Genomic DNA, 22,240 nt, shown 5'->3' with positions numbered 1-22,240 from the left:
CAGCTGCATTGGCAGGGCCGCCGGCTGCACCACCCAAGTATCGGTGATAAAATGCTCGGGGGGCTCATCATCATGGAGACCCTCGAATCTCAATGCCAATTCTACATTGGCCACTCGGGGGAGACTTACAATCCGAAACCCCGCACGCTCGAGGGTACCTGGGATATGTCTACACTCAACGGTGCCATCGCAACCACTAATGAATTCCTCCGGATGTGGAATCTGTGAGGTTCGTATATGATATAGCTTGTCTTGACCTCTTGAAATGTGCCTGGGAGGAGGCTTGTTAGGTTTTGACCCGAGTGGGCTCCCCTTGGCTTCAATTATCCTCAAAGAATAGAGCAAAAGAGAGTAAAGAAAAAAGGTATCGTAATTATTGCTTAAATATTACTACCAATTATTCAGCCTTTTCGTTCATAGACGTATAGTAGTAAGGATAGGTTAAAATTCCTGTTCAATGTAGTAGGAGGAGATGGAAAGGATCGTTCATAGAGCGAGGATCAGCCAGTCAGGTTCAGAGAGCGGAAGCCAAATCTGTTCTTATTGTAGGCTGCTGCAAGCAGAGGCTTCAAAGCAAGTCAGAAGTGTACAGAAGGTGGAGAAAATATTGGAGGAGGATGAGATGAGATGAAGATGAGATAAACTCGGGGTTCGGGAGAAATGCCGTTTAGGGTCGGTCTTAGGGCCTCAGGCACCCAATCTCGGCTTAGACTTGCCCAGTCAATCAAGCTCTCTTGGCGAGGCTTAAAGCACCCCGGATTCCTGGATAAATGCAGTTGCCTGGACGGTTCCACAGATAGCATTTCCAGGACCCCTCAGTTGCAGGGCTGTCCTTCCAAAACTCCCTTCTACTGACCTAGATGATCTGAGATTGCGTCTTTTAATCCATCATGAGAGCTAAGCTACTTCCAGAAAGCCTCAGCACATGCTGAAGCGCTCGTCGCGTCCACTGCGCGGCGTCCAAGCCCACCTTCTCCAGCACCCTCGGGTTGCTCTGCAGGGCGGAGGAGGCGACATTTAGCGGCCACACAATCGCCCGTCCGCGCATCGACAGCCCCTCTTCCGCCTCTGTGCTGCCATCACCACCACTTAATACGGCACTGGTGCTGCGGCAGATGTGTCGAATCATCTCCACAATGATCTGCTCCGCGTGCTCATCATAGCCATGACACATCAAAACATTTTGGTAGAGCACAATGCGCGTCGCAAAACAGAAAGTGAGGGGCACTGCGTTCCAGCTGGACTTGTAGACATAGACCCGTGATGGGGCGCCAGGCCATTGCAGGATCGTGGGATCGTCGGCCCTAACGTCCCGTTCGGAAAAGTGAGCGCTTGGGGATAGTTGGGCCTCCCATGCCTCCAATGCTTCATCGGCTGCGTGTAGCTTCTCAATCATCTCAGACAATGCATGATGGTCGAAAGTAAGAATGAACGAATCAATCTCTGCCTGCCACTGTGCAAGCCGATACATGGTACAAAACAAATGGGTGGCCGAAAATCCCGGGTCCATGACCGCAGCCCACCATTTTAGGGGGAGCTGCGGCTGTGAGCGATGATTCAAACAATTTATTACCATTAGCAGGTACTGATACTTCAAAAGATATGGGTCAATGCTGGCCGCAGAGCTGGGGGCAGCAATTTGCTGCCGGACCATGGAAATAGCCCCGTGCTGGTGGGCCCCATGCCAGGAGTGCACTGGGTCGGGACTAGGAAGGATCGAGTCAAACAGCCCCATTAGTGTAACCGATACGACGGTCTCCGTGCTTGGAATCCCGTGACTTCGCTGTAGCTGAAGCCGGATCTGGGTAATGGCTTGTAAGTATTCGGTCCGCGCCATAATCTCCAGCTGTGGAACCGGGTACTGCTGTTGACGCGAATGATGGGCCATGGCCAGGGCACGGATCGCTTCACGAGTGGGGGAGGAGGGCTGTCCGGCCGACCGACGGTAAAGAGTTGGCAGCATTTGAAAGAATTCAATCCAAGGGTTGGAGACCTTGGCGCTGCAGTCAAAGTCACGGTAGAATGCCGCTAGAACCCGGCTGTGGAGATCCTCCAGCGTGCGACTAGGGGCGCTGGGTTCATGTAGCAGTCTCGCTGCCTGAGTACGAGTTCGCCAGAGAGCAGCAGCGCGGGCTGCTGCTTTGCTGTTCTCATCGCGGAAATTGAGCTCCAGGGCATCAGGATAGCTACATTCAGTGCCCCGGCGAGCGCAGCGACTACACTGCGGATGTACTTCATTGCACTTGATTTCTCGTCGTCAGCTCTTTCGAAGAGGATGACGACTCGGCATTGATCCTACCTTCACTTTCGAGCGGCGACACATGAGACAGCCTTTGCTCCGATGGATGCGTGTTATGGAACCTGTCTTGGTCTGCATCTTGACCCCGTCGAACGCTTTTCATAGAATTTGTGGTGGAAACCCCCCGGTAGACTTGACCCTGAAACCCTGTCGCCTTAGACCACACTAGACTGGACACATGGCCTAGGCAGGGGCAGGGTTTTATGGTTCATGGATTGCACGTCCGCCCCGCCCCGCTGTGGAGCACAAAACGTGGGCCGTTCTTCAGGAAAGGCTGTCGGCCGAAGTTTCAGCCAATCGCATGGTCTGCGCATATTACTGTCGCGTCTCCTTCCGCAAATTGTCTAGTGGCAGGTTATCTGAGGCGCAGGTTATGCGCCTGGACGAATAAGCAAAGACTTAGCCATGCTTAATCCTCCGTCTGTCTTGAGCCGCTGTCGGCGTTATGCCGAAAAATCCGTATCATCCATACATCATGACTCGGAAGTTGAGCTATCGCTGCGCTCTAACATTAATCAGGACTGGAATGGTGTCCACCGCACACTGAAATCATCCGCTATCCGGTTGGTAACATCCAAGGTCAATTGTACAAGCCATAATTCGGGTTATTAACTTCCGAGTTCCGGGTTCCTCGGTCGCCTACTTCATCAATGGGGACACCAGGCATTCTGCTGTGTGGATGTCGTAATTTCAGATGTCGCTAGCACAACTTTTGCATTTCGCTTCCTTCAGCGATCAGACGACTTTCATCTGCCGCGCCACGGCCTAGCCATTGGCATAAGTGGGGCTCAATTATCAATCACTGGTTCCTGGATGACCCCTCAATTGGTTAATTGCCGCTTGGCTAAAACGTTTCCATGCATTGGTCTTTGCATAACGTGTAAGTGAGGTCAGCCCCGGCAAATGTCCAGACCTGGTACGAATGACTCGAATGTTCAGACTCCGCTTCATCTTAGAGATGAATCACCTGCAACTTAAGGTAGCCTCATATTTCCGACCTTTTAGGCTTTCCACTCCGGAAATGGACTGCACAGGAGAAATTTAGACGTAGGAAGAGGGGAAAAAGATCAGGTCAATATGGAGATGATGATAGAGGAAGTCATGCGATAAAAGCTTTCAGGTCGAAAGAATCCGATTTCAGAGATTGAAGGTGATGAAGGGAGAAGTGGAAGTCCACCGAGGAGAAGGCGCGAAGGCAACCACAACAAACACGACATACAAAAAACACAAATGATCTCCTCCCCAGTAACATGTCCTTTACACCCAATCTCCTCCTGTAATCTCACGATTGCCATTCCAGACTCCTTATGCCCTTTTTGCTTCTGCTGTCAACCAGCATTTATCTACCAATATGCGAAATGCGCTGCGAGAAACTTGCCGCAGCACTGGTGACAGATCTTACCGACTTCCTGTCCGATGAGGATCCCGATCAGCTCTTCACAGATGATATGTCCTTCCGAGTCTTGCGTATCTGAACAAAGGGGTCCAGAAGCTGGAGGAGAGTCGAGCCAAACTCGCGCAAGAGCTGCAACATGAGAGAGCGAGCAGTGGTTTCAATGTCACGGTGAAGCATCACGCTCTAGGAAATGCTGTTCATGTCTGCAGACTTGTAAAAGTGCTCCTCTCTTCATCGGCCCGAGAACCGCATTCCAAACATATAGGTGAGCCACTTGAATATGATACTCCGCGTCGTGTATCCCCGACAGTCCTCCCAATGGACAGCTTGTGCATAAGGTTCACAGTTCCCAGCAATTCCGAGCGCCTGAACCGGCGAAGAAAACCACACGCCGGCGCAGTGCCACTACTCAGCCTGCAGAGCATACGTGCAATTTGTCCCGTTTCGCCCCAAAGCTGAGTTCCAGTCGTAGAGTTGCTGGAGCTTGATACCATGATCGTAGGCAAACTGAACGCAATAACTCCCTGGAACGGCTTTGGCGAACATATTGAAGTTGCGGGAAGATCGCTTGACACTGTCTCTTATGATGTCCTATATTTATCTCACTGATAGGCCACAAACAGCATGCTTGGGTGCCTAGCAGGAGACTATATGGGGTTTGAGATGTGCCTGTCTTCGAACATGTATTTCTGCGGACAGCAATAGCTAATCAAACAGACACTCTGACTTTAATGTACCTGTAGTCGCTTTGGCTCCTCTACACATCGGTTACTCAGACTTTATCGCGCCTTATAGCTCTGTATGTGTACCGAAAGTAGTGCTGCACTTCTCAAAGACCTTGTTAATCGTAGATTGAATTCTTGACTTTGTGCCCTTGCGAGCTGGACTCGATGAAAATACCGTTCAAGAGAGAAAGGGCTGTCAAGAATAGAAGAATTCTTGATGGTGTGAATGGGTGGAAAGGGGAGGATAGAAGAAGTGAGGGAGGATCGAATGAGTTCAATTCTTCTGGAAGAACACCAAGGATGCAAACAACACATACAAGGTCAACACCAAACACCAAATCGGAATCATCCACTCATCCTCAACTTCACTATCTTTCATGACATCACTGAAATCTGCGAAATACAAAGGAGCCAGACACACATTTTGTCATCGTTATGCCAGGTCTGCAGTCTCTTTAGTTCATTCCCCATACTAAGTTCATCTCATTAACATATTAACAGTATTTATTAGACACAGTGAAGCAAGTAAGCCATTCGTGTATTCTGCCCTACAGCAAGGCTGCAGCCGCCGCTGCAATCACCGGTGCTGCAGTTATCATCGCGCCCACCGCTCCGTTGCCCTTCGCCGCCCCATCAGTCTTCGTGGCCGCCGGTTCCGTCAGCGACTTGACTCCGCCCGTGACCAACAGTGCTCTGAGCGTCGCGGTAGTGGTGTAAGAGGCATGGGTAGATGTGGAAGACGAGTACGACCCGCCATCCAGACTACCGGTCATGCCGACGCTCATGCTACAGCTGGCCGACTCGGTCCAGGCCTTGAGGGAACATTCCATGGATTGGGTGACAGTGACATCGAAGCTCTGGCTCTTGTCGGAGGTCGAAGCAGTGTACACGCCCGACACGCTCACAGTCGAAGGGCCCTGAACGATTGTCCACGAGTGGTCGATATCACAGTCGGTTTTAGGGGCATCCTTGAGACAACCGAGATGGTAGGTGGTCGCCGCAGTGTTGATGCCGACGACACTGGCTCCAGTGCTATTCCGTTGGCCATCGGCTGGTAATGTGACTTCCCAGTCGGGGACGTAGAATCCCACGGTGGTGGTTGTGTCGTCGGCGCTGGTAGTCAGCACAGAAAGAGCTGCAGCGAGGAGGAAGGTGACACGCATTGTGACTACTTGGAGGGCTATGGATGAGAGGTTTGAATTACCTGGCAATGGTAATGATGGATGAACAGAGAATCAGTGGAGAGGAAACATTTTTTTTCAGCTCAACGAACGCCACCAGTCTTAAGTATGGAGAAGGAGGGGGCAGAAGATCTTCCTCGTTCTGGCTACCCTTGGCCCAATAGGGAGTGTCAGTCCGAACTGCAGGGGCTATGAGTCAAACGAGCAAGTTCAATGGGCTCGATTGATGCACAAACATGACCGTCCCCAATACTGACTTTAGCAAAATCTGCGAATCACAGGGTGCGAAGGAAATGAGGGTAGGCGCCATTGGCCCCCCCATCTTCGATAGTCTCCTTTAGTGGGCTTAGCGCCGAAGCTAACGTCTAAACGAGCTTACAACTACACCACAGTAACTGGGAGAATCAAGATCATTGAATATTAATTCGATATGTATGTGCTGTATGGAGTATATTGGCGCGGATAAGGACCCCTGATTAGGGGCCTTTGCACAAAGTACAGGGTTAGGACCGATTGGGAGAACACTATTCACATCGAGCAAACAGCGAAAGTCCTAAGCGTGCTTTGAGGTAGGCAGTCTTCATACGCCGTCTCCTATTGTTCATGACTCGGATTGATTCTTCATGCTATAGTAAATTACTTTACTCAAGCATGGCAGCAGAACAAGTTATGTCAGGATATACCCGTGACGAAGGACAATACTAGTCATTTTTTGGGTCCGAGTCGGCTACAGCCGCCTGAAAATGTTCCTGAGGAGCGGGTCGCCCCGGTTGGGACTAGCTTAAGGGCACTTCACGCGACGCCGCCCCCAGACGAAGCGTGATCTAAGCTCGATCAGGGCTCGTATTCATGGGACCAGGGACTGTACCCCTAGGACTAGTCCTGTCTGGGCGCAGTCCAGCCTCATATAGAGTTCGCCAAGCAGGGGGCAATTCATCACTTCCCAGGCAGCCGGTGCCTGATGGAGTCGCCGGCGCTGGTGTCTCCTGATTTTCATTTTGCCGCTGCGCTTCCTTTAAATCCCCGGACACTCTTCAGTCCATCGTTGTTCGCATCACGCACTGTCTCTGCATCATATCCGCACTCAGAATGAAGGCCAAACTGATCCTGGGTCTGGCTGCCGCCGCCCTCGCTTCCGCACAGACCCACGTCACCTCCATGTTCATCCCCGGTGCCGATCCTCAACCCTTGGCTGCTTCGGTCATGGGAGTTGTATGTGCTCAGAGATTAGCATCACCGCGTTGCGTAGTCAGCTAACATATTAGTAGGCTGCAACAGCAACCACCTACTATATCAACTGCCCCCCCGGGACGGATAGCGACGAGTGCGGCATGGGCCCCGGGATGACCGTGGTTGCTGGCCCTACAACCACCACCTATCTCATAGAGGAGGCTGACGAAGACTTCCATATGTCCGTGGTCTGTTCTCTTCAGGGGACGATCACTGGGGTCTGTGTCGAGATGGCCTCAGGCACGGGCGCCAACTTTCCCGGCACCAGCACCATCACTCTGGGCTCTGACGAAATTAGCTACATGCCCGTGACCATTACCGCAGACGCTGAGAGCCTTTCCAGCGTCACAGCTTCTGCCACGGCCACGGCCTCGGCTACCGCGACTGCTACCGCCACCGGAGCCTCGGCCAGCCACGAGTCAGCTGCTGCCACTAGCAGCACCGCCGCAGCATCCGCAGCATCCGCGGCCACGGCCTCGGCCTCTCCCAGCACCGGAGCTGGGGTTGCCCTCACTAACAACGCCGGTTTGATCTATGGTGCTGCTATCGCAGCCTTGGTAGGCGCAGCTCTGTAATTAATGATTTAATTAATCCATTACTGTATATAATCATGATCTATCTCAGCAGTGCATAAAATCCACCGAGCCATCTCTAATGTGAATTGGTCTATCTCTTCCTTCTTTTCGGGCTGGGTTCCTCATCTCTAACCCCATCGGAGTAGGAATCCTCTCCATCGACCTCCCCATCCCCATCTGATCGTTTTCGAGGTTGATCGGTCAAGCTCTTAGCATCTTGACCAGTCATCTCATCCACCACCTTCCCCCCCTCATCATGAAAGTCAAACAGCTCTTTCCACGAACCGTCCATGACCTTGGGATCATCCCCGTACAGATTCATCTCGTATGCATGCTTGATCTGACTGATGCAGAAGTCTCTCCGCTCGTCGAAATTGAACATCGGCTTGGGGTAGGTTTGCAGCCCAGTCGCTTCGTCGCGATTGCTCGTCCCGTCGCCGGTGACTCTGCATTTCCATTTCTTCTGATCGGCGATGGGCGCCTTCCACGGCTCATAGATGTACTTCTTATCGAAATGTGCCAGCTCGGGACAATAGCGCCGCACAAAGCGGCCTTCGGGGTCCCATTTCTTGCCGAACGCGATCGGAGAATAGCAGCGATAGTACTGGGAGAAGAATGCGGTGCAGGAGAGCCACATCCAATTCCCGACGTTGGAAGCAGTTTCATCTGAAGGTTGTCAGTATAGATTTTCATCTCATTAGCTGAAGAAAGAAGGCCGCACGATCGACCAACCACTCCTCAAAGACCTCCGCGCCTCGCTCCCAGCTCACATAGCAGCCACCCCGTGTCAAAAAGCACGCAACACTGTGGCGGCCAAGATGGTGGATCCACCCCTCCTGCTTCAGCTGGCGCATCAATGCGTCGATCCAGGGAAAGCCCGTGCGGCCGTGCTTCCACCGCCGGAACCACGTCTCCGCTTCGGGGTCATCGATCGTGTAGGTGCCATCCAGAAGATGTTCGCCGCGCGGGACTGTCGAGTAGTTGGACTGGAGGTGCCAGGGGATGAAGCGGGCGATCTTATTGCCTTGGGTCTGCGCATAGGCATACCCCAGGGCCGCCTGCGCCGCGAAGTACATGTCTCGGAAAAGTAGTTGGCCGGGCAGGTTGGTCGGAAGATGTGCAACGGGCTTTTTCTGGCCTTTCCGCTTCCTGAGCACTGCATCGACATCCCACCAGAACTTCCTGACGGACAGCGTTCCGAAATGCAGGTGCGGCGACAGTAACGTGGTAGCCTGGGGCTCAAACGCGGCAGGGGAGGTCTTCGGCTTCTCAAACAAACCGACATACTCTTCGTCTTTGATGCAGTCACTCAGGATTTTGAGGGCTACTGACTCGCCTCCGTGATGCGGCCCGGTGGCTCGCGACGCGTCAATACCCAGTTGTTCCAGCGTGGGCACGGCAAAATCACCCTTCGGACCCATGAGATGATGGTACTGTGTTTCCTGTGTTTTGGTGCGGTATTCTGAGTTCACATCAGGCTCTGCCTCAGGGATGTTTTGGCTCAGATCGCTCAGATCCATACGACTCTCCTCCCACGGATCCGGTACGCTGGACGGCGCACCCAGCGGTTTATCTGGAACACCTCCATTGAGCTTCCCGGCCGCCTTCTCCAGCTGGGTAATGCTCATCGTGGGCTTGCGACCGTTGACCCGGACGATCTCGTCGGAATCGAACAGCGTCCTCCCGCTCCGTATCACCACTGTCACGCCCGCCTTCTCCGCCAATTTCACCACTTCATTATCCCTGTCCCGCGCATAGGCGTCCGTGTCCTTCTCGAAGACCAGATGCGTTATGCCCCATGTCTTCCAGAGCTTTGGAAATACGGTCTGCGGTGCCTCGCGGACAAGCCAGAGCTTTTGCTTCGGGTTCAGCTTCGTGTAGGCGGCGGAGAGATCCTGCTGGCTTTCGAGCAGGAATCGCCAGCGATTGGGCCCAACACGGGCGCGGTAGACGTAGTGAGGATCCCAGGTCCACACGGGGATGAAAATTGTTGGCTTGAGGTCCAATGCGGCGGTGAGCGCGGGGGCATCGTGCAGGCGCAGATCGGTGCGATGCCAGAGGAGAACCACGGGGCCGCCGCTGGGCTGCTTGAGCTTCGAAGGCATGCTTTGAGTGCTGCTCTGAGTGAGCGTGAGAGGAGGTAGGGAGGTTGGAGAAATAGACAGGCCTGATGGGCCTGGGGCCATCGACTGCTGAAGATTTTCCGTCGCGTCGCATTCGATTCGATCGATGATCGACCGATCGATTTGATGATGTCATGTAGTTTAATTTACTTAACTATACTTAACTTAGTTAAGATGCTGACCTGCTAAGCCAGCGGGTTCGCCCGCGTGAGTTCGAATCTCACCGGTGTCGCATATTCTCTTTCTTTTTTTCTCCTTCCGAGCCCCCACATATACTCTTTCTTTCCTTTCTTCACCAGTTTGGGTCCTTCGCTCAATTACTTCTTCTGTTCTTAATGACGCTCAATTACGAGTCTACGTCACATCATCGAATTATCTGACTGATGGTTGACTTCTAACAATGAGTGAAGCAATACGACACAGTCGCCCAATGACTACATTCGACAACAGTGATGCTGATGCCAGACCCTCTTTTACGCTGACCCATCACAGCCCCACTGTGAATATTGCCTCAGTGAATGCTTTACCCACATCTGCACCCTGCTGCTGCGATACAATTCGAGACGTATTCCCTTGGCGGATAGCTCTTCGGAATGGTGACATCCCGTGAGATGGCTTTGGCTCATTGAGTGGCAGCGGAGAGATCCACCCCTTCTTGCGATCAATCATGGCATTCATAATCAACTGATTTCATTCCTGGTCCGTAGGAGTGAACGGACCTTCAAACAGTTCATCGCTCGGCAACTCGCAGAGGAATGTATCCAGATGAGACAGAGACAGTCACCGCTTCCATCATGGGTACTTACTCCCAGCCATGGGTTCCTATCAGGTCGGACAATCGGTCCCGAAAATGGCCCTGAGCTGCCATCGTCCCACATCCGATCATTTAGGGGCCGGAACATCTCCTCCAGCTCGCTGTAACCGGCGTCTGAGCTTTGAAGACGTTTTGAGACAGTGTGTACAGATTAGAACTGATGCGTGATCAAATAAGATACAGTATGTCATCTGACCGGGAACAAGGAGCAGACAGAGTGAGAATGCCCTACGTTCACACCAAGCAAGTGTTGTGGATTCATTCCCTAGCTCAACTCTCGCACCGATTGACTGTTGGGCTTGCTTATTTAGTTGGCGAGGGAGGCGTCTGCTCTGTCAAAGAAGATCCTGAGATTGTCTGTCGTGGAAGACATCTTTCAGATGGCTAGGAAGGATTATGCATAAGCAGGGCAATGTGCCAGTACCATCCCTTGGTGGGACTACGAGGCAAAAGCTGTTCTCCCCCAGAAGTCCCGGTGACAAGGAAGTTGATCCTCCCTTCGATTGTCATCCAGGACATCTGTAAGATATTTACCAACAACTCTGACGATATACTTGCATGTTTGCTAAGTGACAGAACACTGTGTTTTCGGTTCTCTGATTGGCTAGTTGGCTCACCGCCACTGGCCCAGTGTATCATATCAGTCCGATCCCGTAGGTAGTAGGCTGCCGAATACATCAACCATCTTATCAAATAATCATGATCGCCGGACACTGTTCGGCTCGGCTGTCAAGAACGTTTTACGAAAACCGAGCAGGATATCGTTCGCGACGTCCGCCTGTCGCAGGTGTCACAAGGAACCGTATCTACAAGAGTGCAAACCCCACCACTCCAACCGCGCTCAGGAAGCAAGATCCACCCCCGGGCCGTACTGATCACGAGCCATACCCGCTCTTCATTGGTCTGATGATGGTGGATACGAGATGCACGATCCACCATGACTTCTCCAGGGCTGTAAGTTGAATAGAGCCTCTCTTTCACATTCAAAAACAGCCATCAACCCTATGTTCTGGGTCATTCACAATCGTTCGCGTTCTGCTCCTCCCCCCCTCTTCTCCTGACATACTGCTCCATCACCCCTCCAGCTAAGCTATCCATCATGTTCACCTTCCTGCGCACCCCACTACCACCGCGAACCAACCGCGCCTCGCAAAACCCCATAGTCTACGAAAACGGCCGCTCGTCTGTCTCATTCTACGCCTCGCACGAGCACTATGTCTTCCGCAACACCCTTCCCCCCCGCGACAGCGACATCTCCATCATGGAGCCTCCCTTCCACTACCACATCCATCAAACCGAGACCTTTCGCGTCGTCAAGGGCACCATGAACCTATACAAAGGCCTGGATCCGGAACCATGGAAACAGCTGACAGCGACCACTGCCGCTACTGGCGAAGAAAACCAACAAGAACAAAAACAACCCACCGCCACCGTCCCGCCCAAGACCTACCATCGGCTGCAGAACGCATCGTCCACCGAGGAGCTAATCTTCGATGTGCGATTAGACCCCGTGAACTACGCGGTAGAGGAGCGCTTCTTCCGCAACTTCTTCGGGTATCTGGACGACTGCAAGATCGCGAAGCAGGCGCCGAGCTTTTTCCAGCTGATGGTGTTTTTGTATCATGCTGATACCCCGCTTGCGCTGCCGTTGCCGTGGCATGGGCTCGGGGTGGTTGTGAGTCGAATTTTCGCATTTGGGATGGCGGCGTGGGGAAGGTGGGTGTTGGGGTATCAGGTTTCTTATCCGGAGTATTATGAGGCGAAGAAAGTTCTTTGAGAAGGGCCAAGCTGTGGGTTTGTGGATTGCGAGTTGTTCATTGGATGCAGTAATAGGAAACACTGTTCTGGTCGCAATGCTCCCTCGCTGGTGAAGCTTGGGACGCTGTTGTATTCCCGTGTCTGAAGGAAACACTGTTCTGGTCGCAATGCTCCCTCGCTGGTGAAGCTTGGGACGCTGTTGTATTCCCGTGTCTGAATCCGGGAATGGTATATAGGAGCCTAGCTGCTTGGAGCTGTGGAAAGATTTAGGTTATAGCTGTCTCAGGTCGTTCGCGTGGTTGTTGGATGACGTGGGATCTGGTCCCCGTGTGTAAACAGTACCTTTTGCACCCGTGACCTGAGGTAAGGGTAAGCTCCTCGTGGCGTACAGTTGGTGGTACTATGTCTGATTTCTGGCAGGTATTTGCGACTCCAACTCGATGATTCATCGACTCTCGACGGTATGGAGAGGAATGGTGGATCATGTAAATGTAAGATAACACCTTCCTTTAGGACTGAATAAAGAGATGAGTGGAGACCCTACTTGCTGCCTCAGGCCGTGTGATAACCCATTTTGTAGTAGTTTACAGTACATGCAGTAGTCAGGTTCTTGCACTAGCATGTATGGAGGGAGAAATGCAGTACCACCACATTGAGGTGGAAGAAATAGGCATATGAAGCCTTCACCATCGAGTCATTTATAGATGTGTATCAGATTGATTTTGCTCCCAACACAAGAGATCATGCCTTGTTCCAATTCTTCATCACGGGCCAGGCCAGTGCCCCCGCCAATCCCTTAGCCCATCCAATCCATCCCCGGGTGGCCACCACGGCTTTCACGGCCTTCAGCATGCGCTCGGTGAAAATATCCGCGGTTTCCACATCGTGCAGTTGACACTCCCAGACTCCACGCTCCGAGTCCTCCCCTTCCCCTGTCTGTTCATCGAGCGACTCTCGGCTCAACAAAGCACGGTCGGGCAGTCCCAATTTCAAACGAGGCCCCGTCACCAGCGAGCGACCGCTGCAAGTCTGGTTGGCCATGAGGTAGGTGGCCGCCTCGACCACATCCTCGGGCTGTCCGATCGGGACCCCCGCCAGAATGACCCGGGCAGGCGCATTCATGAGGCCGATGTCGGTGAAATAGGGGCAGATGATGTTGACGCGTATCCCGCCCGAAACGGGGGCTGTCACGCGAAGGCAGCGGAACAACCCGAGCACCGCGTGTTTCGTGATGGTGTAGGGAGCCTGGCTGATGAGCGGGTGCAGGCTCGCCGTGGATCCCACCAGCAGGATATGGCGGTCTCTGTGGGAGGTCTGTTCGGATTCGGAGCAGGGCTGTGAGTCGGGATTCCGGGGAAGGAACCACTGAGCCAGGTGCACCGTGTACAAGACCCCGCTGAGGTTGACGTCGACGGTCTTGGAACTGGGCGCTGGGGGGTGGGGGTCGTTCAAGTAATCCACCGTCGGGTTTTCGAGCTGTCTCGCCTCGTCGCGGTCGTTGATGCCCGCGTTGGCCACAACCGCATCAATACCTCCGTGTTGACTGAGCTGGACCGCCTGTCGGAAGAAGTTGACTTGCGAGGACCACGAGGTTACATCGAGGTGAATGAAGTGTACGTTCTCGTTGGCCGATTCGGTGCGGATCTGAGCAACAATCGTCTCCCCGGCTGGGTTGATATCCCCAATGATGATCTGGGCGCCCGCGGAGGCCCATCGTGCGGCAAAAGCAGCTCCAAATCCGGATGCGCCGCCGGTGATGAGGATCGTCTTCCCCTTCAAATTGGAGATGGTATAATCGAGGTTCAACATGGTGGTTTTGTGATCAGTAAAGCAAGCCAGACGGTGGAAGATTGGAGGTGGGCCGAAGCTTTATAGCGCTAACAAGGTTCCAAAGCCATTGCTAGTGTCTTCGGCATTTTTTGCTTGTATAGCTAGTTCAAGGCTTTCAGCTGAAAGAAAATTGCCCCGTAGGCTTTCATGGAGGAGCTCGTATTGGTTGAGTGGAGGCGATGGAGGCTGGCTGCTTGTTCGTAGTGGCTCAGCTCCCCGGCTGATTTGACCTCCGTTGTAGTACCAGGGTGTTTCTCGGGTCCACTTGGCTGGTGGCGTTTAGACTTTTATCGTCAGCTGCGTATTAGAAAAGAATTGTGGTTCGTGCCTAGTGGCACAAGAAGACTTGTTATCTTTGATCACTTAGTATTCATAATCTCCATTGAACTTTTCAATGCGGTGGACTTCCAACAACAATATTCACGGAGTAGCGAGGAGGATCTCCCTCCTCGCGCCTGGCGGCCTAGATTTTTGTGTCGGGATATTGCCGACCGAGTCCGTTTTCTGCCTGAGGCTCGCAGGGATCTCCGGAACTGAAACTACATCTACTCCGTATTTATCTACTCAATCAACTGGAATCTTGGATTTGTTCTCATAACAGTGTGACTATTACAGAGCAGAAAGAGCTGTACGGAGTATATTCCGAGCATTCCTGGAATTGATGAAGATATCTATGTTACTCTCCCTGACAGGATGATCTCCGAGATCCACATAATTCTAGAAGCGGCTTTCAGAAAGCCAAGTACTAGCCGTAACTTTCCTGAGTGCTCAGTATTGCAGCGTATGCTAGGTACAACAGCCGAAAGAAAAAAGATTAGATGAGATGGAAATGAAGTCTACGTGCTCTATGTGAATGAAGATGATTTCGATAAAAGATCCCACTCTTATGACGCTAAAGAGGCACTGAGAGCCCGTGCCTACGAATGAGGCATGGCAACTTGCATATGTACTGATCGGGATAACAAGCGCAATACAGGAACTGTCATTCAGCGTAGAGAAATATACAGAAAGGAACAACTTGTTCATCATGTGGTGGCGATCAGGTCGAATTAATACAAAAAGACACCTAAAGCTTGTCAAACACCTTGATAGCGGCCTTGGCCGTCGAAGTCGCACTGGCCGGGTTCTGCCCAGTGACCAACCGTCCATCGACCACATGGAAATCGTCCCAGATGCCTGCCGATCGTTCGTCTATTCACAATTAGTCTTGAGAGTCAATGACACTCGAAGCACGTCACTTACACTTCGCTCCCAAGCGCTGGGCCAGCTCCTCGACCATCTCTGTTCCGAGTCCTCGCAACTCCCCCATGATTCCCATTGTCTCCTCTGCCTCCGTCGTGAACCCGGCAATTCTCCGTCCCTGAATGATCGGCGCCCCCGTGGCCTGGTCCCGCATGTTGGCAAAGATGGCAGGCCCGTGGCAGACGGAGGCCACTACGCCCCCGTCCGCCCACACTCTCTCGCCGATGCTCTGTAGCGCGCGGGCCCTGGGGTAGTCGATCAAGGCGGCGTGACCGGCAGAGGCGTAGAAGAGACCGTAGGTGTTGGTATCGAGCAGTTCGGCAGCAGGTCGCATGTTGTCCAGCTTGCGGCGGAAATCGCTGTTTGTATCATTCCAGATGGCAAGGTCCTCGCCGTTGAGGAAATCCGGCTGCTGAGAAAGCCAGTCCGGAGTGTATTTACCAGTTTCCGAAGCGAGGTCAACCTCAAAGCCAGCGGCGACGAGAGCACGGTAAGGATGCAGTGCCTCGCTGATGAAGAGGCCGGTTTGCTCCTTGCCGTTGAAGAGGGGGGCGGTGGCGGAGGTCACGGCGATTAGGGCTTTGCGGGCGGGCATGGTGGTGGATAGAGGGGAATCGATATCGGAATTGGAGGATGTTCTTGTGATAGATCGTTATGGATGCTGAAGAGTGATGAATGTGATTGTGATGCTTGGTTTTCTTCTTTCTTTTGGCAGAGGCATTGACCAGCTATTTATGCTGCTGATGCTGCTGATACTACTCCGTACTCGTAAACACGAGACGGAGAGACGGACGGGGCGGAGTTGCGGAGTTGCGGAGTTACGCAGGAGTGCCAGTGGTTTCCAGCCTGAGGCATCAATCCTCATCCCGCAACTCCCGTATACAATCATGCACGTGACTGGCTGGGCGTAAGACGCGTAGTGCAGCATTGGTCAGCAATCCCTCCACGTCAGCATCAGCCTTTTAAGTTAACCCCTCTTCATGACTCCTGTACTGACAAAAAGTCCGTGACTCCGAAAATGGAATGAGACTCCATTGCCAATATGAGTGCTTCACTTGCCAAACTGTCCAAGACTTCCCAGCGGCAAAAAAGGGCGCAGGTCGCCCGGGCATGTGGGAATTGCCGCATGCGCCGCATACGCTGTGACAACCAGGTCCCCTGCTCCAACTGTGCCCTAAGCCAGACCCTGTGCAGCAACAGCAGCGCACCCCCCGCATTGACCCTCACCCAGGCCAACCAAGAGATAGCTCTGCTCAAGCAAAAAGTCCAACAACTGGAAGCCAAGCTCCAAAAGCGCGACACGAACGTGGAAAAGGACCTCTTAACCATCACGTTGCCTGCCTCTGTACCGGGCAATCCTCTCTGGGGTGGGATCCATTTTCGTCCGGCACGCTCTCCCAACCGGCTCTGGGTCGGCCCCTCGTCCTTGTATTCGTATATCCAGCGCCTCAGCAGTTTCCTAAGTGCTCACCTGGATCAAGAGCAGCCGGCTCATCAACTGCTGCCCATCTCCGCCAGCGACAACAAGCTCCTAGACCAGCCCGTCGCGGAGTCAGCAACGAGCCTGAATTCGCCCTCGAATTCGACCACTGGCCTTTACCTCACTCCGCTGCAGGAAGACTTCTTCCTCAATCACTTCTGGCAGACCTACCATGTTTCCCTGTTTCCCATCCTGAATGAGGCTCACTTCAAGGAGCATTACGCGAGCTTATGGATGGCCGAGGGGAAAGAACGCCGACCATCGGCCCTGGTTGATATTGTGGTTGCCATGTGCATGCAGTATCACATCTCCACCCTGCCCCCGGACTCGCAAGGCACCCTCTTGGATGGCAAAGATGCCCTCGTAGCTGGCCGGTGGCATTACTGGCGGGGACAGAAGCTGCTGACATACGAACTGGAAAGCCCGTCGATAGCCTCCTTGCAATGCTACCTACTCTGCGCCGTATATCTCTGCGGAGGCTCATTCCATAACATGATGGATAGCACGGTAAGTCTAGCGGTGCGGACAGCGTACACCCTCGGTCTCCACTTGGATCCCCCCTCGAGCATGCCCGAAGCAGACCGTGAGTTACGGCGTCGTCTGTGGTGGGCCGTTTATTTGATGGACAGTAAGGCCGGGATGAAGCTCGGCCGCCCGTTCATGTTGAATGATGGTGCATCAATGCCTCAACTGCCCAGTGACACGCTCAAAGCCGCATCCACCTCCGGGTCTACCTTTGTACCCATTGACGGTAGCACAACGTGGTTAAGCTTCAACCTGTACCAGACCAAGCTCTACATCATCGTCCGCGCAGCTTACAATGCTTTGTTTGCCACTGACTTTCACCTTGACGAGGGCCAGACGATCTGGGATAATCCTGATGCATTGCGTATTAGCGCGGAGGTGCTGGCTCCACATACGCAGTTCCTCACAGACTGGGCAGACAGTGTGCCACAGGCCTTGCAGCTGAAGCGGCAGCAAAGCCCGGGGCTACCCTCCTCGCAACCCTTCTCGACCGACGGCATGCGGCTGGTCCTGGAGCCCTTCGCACCACACTGGCTACAGCGGCAGCGCGTGCTGCTCGAGCTCACCTACCACCACCAGTGCGTCAATCTGTATCGCCCCGCCATTTCCTTTCAGTGCCGCCCACGGCCAGATGATCAAGCTGAAACCCTGGCCTTGCGCTGCGTCGCCCACGCCGTTGCCTTATCGAAACTTCTTCACCAGGTGCTGCAGGAGACCTCCCTTCTCAACGGATGGCACGAAGCGTTCTACTCGCAGTGGAACGCCGCGATGACCTTGATCGGGTTCCTGATGGTTTATCCGCAAAGTTCTATGACCGAGACAGCGCGAGAGGCCATTGTTCTGGCCATTGCCGTCTTTGACATATTCAGTGCCGGGTTTCCCGTCGCTCACAACGCGAGCAAGATTGTGCAGGGCCTGTTGAATCAAGCTGATCTTCTCGCTGCGAAGTCTAGTAAGGGATTTTCAGCTGGAGAAGGTGGGGACTATTCTGCAGCAATGCTCGGGGTAGACGAACTCGGCAGCCAACAGCTCTCACTCCATGGCTTGGATTTGAGTTTGAACTTGGATGCAGGGCTGCTGAACCAGGCTTTGGATGTGGATTTCTGGAATAACGTCGATCTGCTTTGGCCGCAGGCTCCCGAGCTGGTGAACCCGGGCCTCTACTGATGACATTGCTGGGCAAAGCACCGCTAGGAAGCCAATTCTCCAATTCTCGAATTCTGAAATGATGTCTCTGCGAGTTTATCACTGTGAATATCAATATGAAAGAGTTCGACAGACTTTCCAAGAATGTGGCTACTCGCTTAGCTCTGAAATCACATAACCACCTGCAATTTACCGCAGCTTTCGTCCGTGATCCACGGCACTTTAACACAAGAATGTACAGTTGTGCCGGAATCGGAAGACGTATCGGCCTACTATCCATTAGAATGTGCTGGAAGCAGGCGCTCCTTCAACTTCCTGATTGCGCCATCACCAATCATCAACCTCCACCCATCACACAATCCAAAGATATCCATCCAGCACGCTTGAGTCGCTTGATCTCTTTATCGCAGTCTCCAGTCTGGCTCATGTTGTGTACTCGCATACCACGACTTCACATAATCCAGCCCCGTATGCGGTCCATACGGCTCCACCTCCCTGTCTCTCCATGCGGAGTGAAAACACGTACATCGGTGAAAGTACCGCCGACGTCGACTCCCAGACGATACTCTTGAGCCGATGAGCTATGTGGCATGGTTACTAGGCTCTTGTGTATAGGGTGTAGCCGTGCGGTTTGAGGATTGTTGGGAATGAAGCTGCGGGTGGCTGCAGCGAGGGGTCGAGAGGGATCGTCGAGACGGCGTACGGACAGCGTGTCTTGGCTGGATGACTGTGTGAGGATACATCTCGGGAATAATAAAAGACCACCTGCAGGAGACGTCGTCTCTGCTATATTACTGGTTCAGGTATGTCCCATTTTGCCTCTGCTTGATACGCATGCAAGGCGCGGATGTGGACCTTTGCATATTTAATGCCACTCTTCTCTCTCATTATCTCAGAATTTACTCTCATGGGCATTCGGCTACTGAAGATGGAACTGTTCTTTCTTTTCTACTTTTCTTATTTTGCGTGAAATAGAAACCTTGATTAGAGTGTCACGAACCTCATGATCGTGGCGTTATGTGGAAAGGTAGGGTACTAACCAGGTCACTCGTCAGCTAAACGGCCGCAATCCGCACAGTCACGGTCCTTCCGGCAGGATTGGCAAAGCTCAGCATCGATCATACTCGTATCCTCTGGAGTCGTCACAGCAACTCCTGAACAGGATTCGGTGGCGGGGAGAGAATTGTGGGAAAGGCTTGCGGCAGGAAGGACAGGATGGGCCTCTGCTTCTGTGGGAGGATGACCTGTGGGGGTTTTTCCGTTTGCGTCTTCTTCGTCCTTGGCGTCAGAGCTTTCGGGGGTTTTAGCAGTTGGTGTGCTAGCTGCAACCGGAGTGTCAGCGTCGTCAGCAACCCTGGTCTGCGCAGGAGAATCATCAGCAGCTCTTTCCGGCATAGGCTCCTCCTTTGGAGGTGTTTCAGGCACAAACGGTTCTCCGGCACCATCATCTACGATAGGCTGTGGAGCAGCCACCTGTTCGCGGCTACGGGGAACCTGGACCGCGGCACCGCGTGCAACGGGGTCGTCGCCGATATTGGTTGTGGCTGTGGGATTGTGATTGTCCTGCCCGGCTCGCTCCGCTGCCACGGAGGATGTAGGCTCGGTTGTCACCGCGCTCCCGGTATCCTCCACGGAAGTGTTAGCAATGGTATCATAATAGCTATCCCCAAAGGTCCCCGCTGTAGAGTATCTCGCCGAGCCATGGAGCCCGGCAGCAACGAGACCCCCACCGTCCACTTCGCGGACCATCTGTTCCGGCCAGTGAGGCGCGCGGAGAGGAATCAACAGGTCCTCCCGGATCAGAGCCTGGGCCATGCGCTGCACATACATATCGACCTCGTCGAAGGCCTCCCGGTTATGCACCGCGCGCCAGACCCCGTTCATGAGCGGCTCGCAGAGCTCGTACCCGACCACTTCAGGCTTCACGTTCTGCGAGATGAGGTGGTCCAGGACGCGGGCCCCCATGAACCAGTGGTAGCTCTCCTCAGGGCCGAGGCACCAGCGCCGTGCCCACTGCAGAAGATGCATTTGAATGTAGAAGACCGGCTTGAGCAGGGGGAGCTCGGAAAGCACCATGCTTGGGAGACTCCCCTGGTCCTCGCCGCTCATCCACATCGGACTCTCCGGCTCAGGAACAGTCTCCTCCTGCCGCCCGATGACCTTGGAATAGGCGTGCAGGAGGAGGTCCAGGTGATGTCTGCCACCGGTAGTCAGATGAATAAGTTCAGTCCCCACATTGTCTGGGCCCACCGATCGGCCGCACGTTTGAGTCAAACCGCGGCTGAACCCTCTCTCGTAGAGGACCTGGACGGCGAGAGGCAAAGAGGCATCCTCCACCACGAACTCGAGGTAGTGCGGCAGGTGGAGCTCGGTGCGCTCTACCCCGTAGAGCCGCAGCACGGATCCTGTCCACACTATGTGCTTGATGCCAGCCTCGTTGAGCATCAGGGTGATTTGCTCAATCTGGGTTGTTGCAGGGAGATCCTCGAAAGGGAAGACCATGATGATGCAGGCGGTTCGTTGATTGCAGTATCAACTGAGGAGAATGGTTATAAGGAAAAGGAAGCGCACGAAGGACATCTCCCAAGTCTATAAACTGTAACCTAAGCCTACTTATGCTGGGCAGAGCGGTGCACATGACGGCTTGTTTTGCTTGATTAACAGAAATACTCCACCAAATGCATGGTCTGTCGGAATCGAGAAGAGAAGAACAAAGACTCACGACAACTCGGAATCTGAAAGAAGAACTCGATAGACGGTGAGATTCTCCATCATGCTATAAGTATAATTTAGCATGGAAGAACAATTTTTTTTTACTTCCAGCTCGAATCTCTTACCACTATCGTGGTCTATCCCGTTCCTGAATGGTGTAATTGCGCTCGAGTCAGCTCGAAAAAGGATGACAATAAAACAAGTTTAACAGGGAGCAGTACTCCCAATGGCTTTAGGACATCCAGTCAGCAGTTCATAAGTACTGCTTATTCATCGTAAGTACATTGCATCTTGCCTCGTCGCTACTGTGTCCCTCCTCCATCTCATGCAGGTTCCAAGATGTATAACCCCTACTACGATAGTGTCCTTCAATTAATTCTAGATCAAAACCTAGACGCGCTGGGTTTTTTTATATGAGATATTTGTGGAGGAACCCTTCGATATATGTTTCAAACAGGAAGAGCACCAGACTTGTTCTGTTGTGCTAGAGCTGTAAATCCACCAATTCCCGTCACTCCATCACACTTTTCCTGCAGCTATGGTAGAGACCTTCACCTGGCATATGCCGGCAACCTGCAAATTGCTGGTCCCGGTCATGCGCACCGACGAGGTAGGCCTAGTTTACAATTGAATTATTGTAAAATAGAGATAATAATCAGGTGCGGAGGTTTTCCTATTCTAGACTACCTGGGACATGAAGAAAGCGATGGGGTGTGATTGCGGGTTCTGAGACGAAAGGATGTCGGAGGAACCATCAGCTATCCAGAATGAAATATCGACCGATGATATAATAGGAAGTTGAAGATGCAGCGCTATGCGTAGATTATCTCTTTGATATCCAAAAAAAAAACATACAACAGAAGGGATTCGCTGGTGGTCACCCACCCAACTACTAACCTCCCGGCGTGTGGCTTGAGTACGGCTGAGCGGACGGGAAGCCCTATTTTCCACACCCTGTGGTCGTATGTACTAGGTAAGCACACAGTATAGCATATACTCTGTGAATTGAAAAGTTTCGTTGCAATAAGGGTCTAATCTATTCTGTACAACAATCTTCCTTCGTTCCATGCTACTGATACTGCCACAAGAACTCTCGATGAAAATCAAGCTTGCCCTAAGATTGTACTAACTATCGAATCACAAATAGCAGCGTACGCAACAGCTGAGGGCGGGCCTGGAAGTAAACGCGGCCAAGAAGATAAGA

General features: G+C 52.9%; 9 protein-coding genes across 9 annotated transcripts; 3 read left to right on the top strand and 6 right to left on the bottom strand.

The window, feature by feature from the left end:
- Positions 1 to 880: 880 nt before the first annotated feature.
- Positions 881 to 2,377, bottom strand: BP01DRAFT_388359 (Zn(II)2Cys6 transcription factor domain-containing protein; the record flags this gene model as incomplete). Its single annotated transcript, XM_025577821.1, has 2 exons — positions 881 to 2,242; positions 2,300 to 2,377. 2 exons carry the CDS (start codon positions 2,375 to 2,377, stop codon positions 881 to 883), a joined length of 1,440 nt encoding a protein of 479 aa, XP_025435271.1.
- A 2,438-nt stretch (positions 2,378 to 4,815) lies between these two features.
- Positions 4,816 to 5,653, bottom strand: BP01DRAFT_352809 (uncharacterized protein). The gene has a single exon (XM_025574022.1). It carries the CDS (start codon positions 5,581 to 5,583, stop codon positions 4,969 to 4,971), a length of 615 nt encoding a protein of 204 aa, XP_025435270.1. The 5' UTR covers positions 5,584 to 5,653; the 3' UTR covers positions 4,816 to 4,968.
- Positions 5,654 to 6,674: 1,021 nt separating this feature from the next.
- On the top strand, positions 6,675 to 7,493 carry BP01DRAFT_352808 (putative GPI anchored protein). The gene is made up of 2 exons (XM_025574021.1): positions 6,675 to 6,813; positions 6,870 to 7,493. Exons 1-2 carry the CDS (start codon positions 6,691 to 6,693, stop codon positions 7,404 to 7,406), a joined length of 660 nt encoding a protein of 219 aa, XP_025435269.1. The 5' UTR covers positions 6,675 to 6,690; the 3' UTR covers positions 7,407 to 7,493.
- Positions 7,470 to 9,561, bottom strand: BP01DRAFT_352806 (putative DNA photolyase). Its single transcript, XM_025574020.1, has 2 exons — positions 8,128 to 9,561; positions 7,470 to 8,072 (listed from the first exon to the last, which is right to left on the bottom strand). The coding sequence occupies exons 1-2, from the start codon at positions 9,509 to 9,511 to the stop codon at positions 7,498 to 7,500; spliced, it is 1,959 nt and encodes a 652-aa protein (XP_025435268.1). The 5' UTR covers positions 9,512 to 9,561; the 3' UTR covers positions 7,470 to 7,497.
- A 1,719-nt stretch (positions 9,562 to 11,280) lies between these two features.
- On the top strand, positions 11,281 to 12,173 carry BP01DRAFT_362240 (uncharacterized protein; the record flags this gene model as incomplete). Its single annotated transcript, XM_025576212.1, has 3 exons — positions 11,281 to 11,297; positions 11,337 to 12,018; positions 12,171 to 12,173. The coding sequence occupies 3 exons, from the start codon at positions 11,281 to 11,283 to the stop codon at positions 12,171 to 12,173; spliced, it is 702 nt and encodes a 233-aa protein (XP_025435267.1).
- A 530-nt stretch (positions 12,174 to 12,703) lies between these two features.
- Positions 12,704 to 13,962, bottom strand: BP01DRAFT_352805 (putative short chain dehydrogenase/reductase). The gene has a single exon (XM_025574019.1). It carries the CDS (start codon positions 13,908 to 13,910, stop codon positions 12,843 to 12,845), a length of 1,068 nt encoding a protein of 355 aa, XP_025435266.1. The 5' UTR covers positions 13,911 to 13,962; the 3' UTR covers positions 12,704 to 12,842.
- A 1,035-nt stretch (positions 13,963 to 14,997) lies between these two features.
- On the bottom strand, positions 14,998 to 15,768 carry BP01DRAFT_332213 (class I glutamine amidotransferase-like protein; the record flags this gene model as incomplete). Its single annotated transcript, XM_025573077.1, has 2 exons — positions 14,998 to 15,122; positions 15,174 to 15,768. The coding sequence occupies 2 exons, from the start codon at positions 15,766 to 15,768 to the stop codon at positions 14,998 to 15,000; spliced, it is 720 nt and encodes a 239-aa protein (XP_025435265.1).
- Positions 15,769 to 16,169: 401 nt separating this feature from the next.
- BP01DRAFT_75247 (Zn(II)2Cys6 transcription factor) lies at positions 16,170 to 18,658 on the top strand. Its single transcript, XM_025580073.1, has one exon. The coding sequence runs from the start codon at positions 16,216 to 16,218 to the stop codon at positions 18,343 to 18,345; it is 2,130 nt and encodes a 709-aa protein (XP_025435264.1). The 5' UTR covers positions 16,170 to 16,215; the 3' UTR covers positions 18,346 to 18,658.
- A 710-nt stretch (positions 18,659 to 19,368) lies between these two features.
- BP01DRAFT_362236 (uncharacterized protein) lies at positions 19,369 to 20,826 on the bottom strand (the record flags this gene model as incomplete). Its single annotated transcript, XM_025576210.1, has 1 exon — positions 19,369 to 20,826. One exon carries the CDS (start codon positions 20,824 to 20,826, stop codon positions 19,369 to 19,371), a length of 1,458 nt encoding a protein of 485 aa, XP_025435263.1.
- Between the last annotated feature and the right edge of the window lie 1,414 nt (positions 20,827 to 22,240).

Source organism: Aspergillus saccharolyticus (genome assembly GCF_003184585.1).
Source record: "Aspergillus saccharolyticus JOP 1030-1 unplaced genomic scaffold BP01scaffold_2, whole genome shotgun sequence".
Taxonomy (NCBI): domain Eukaryota; kingdom Fungi; phylum Ascomycota; class Eurotiomycetes; order Eurotiales; family Aspergillaceae; genus Aspergillus; species Aspergillus saccharolyticus.
The sequence above is the reverse complement of the archived record's forward strand: the minus strand, read 5'-3'. Positions and strand labels throughout refer to the sequence as shown.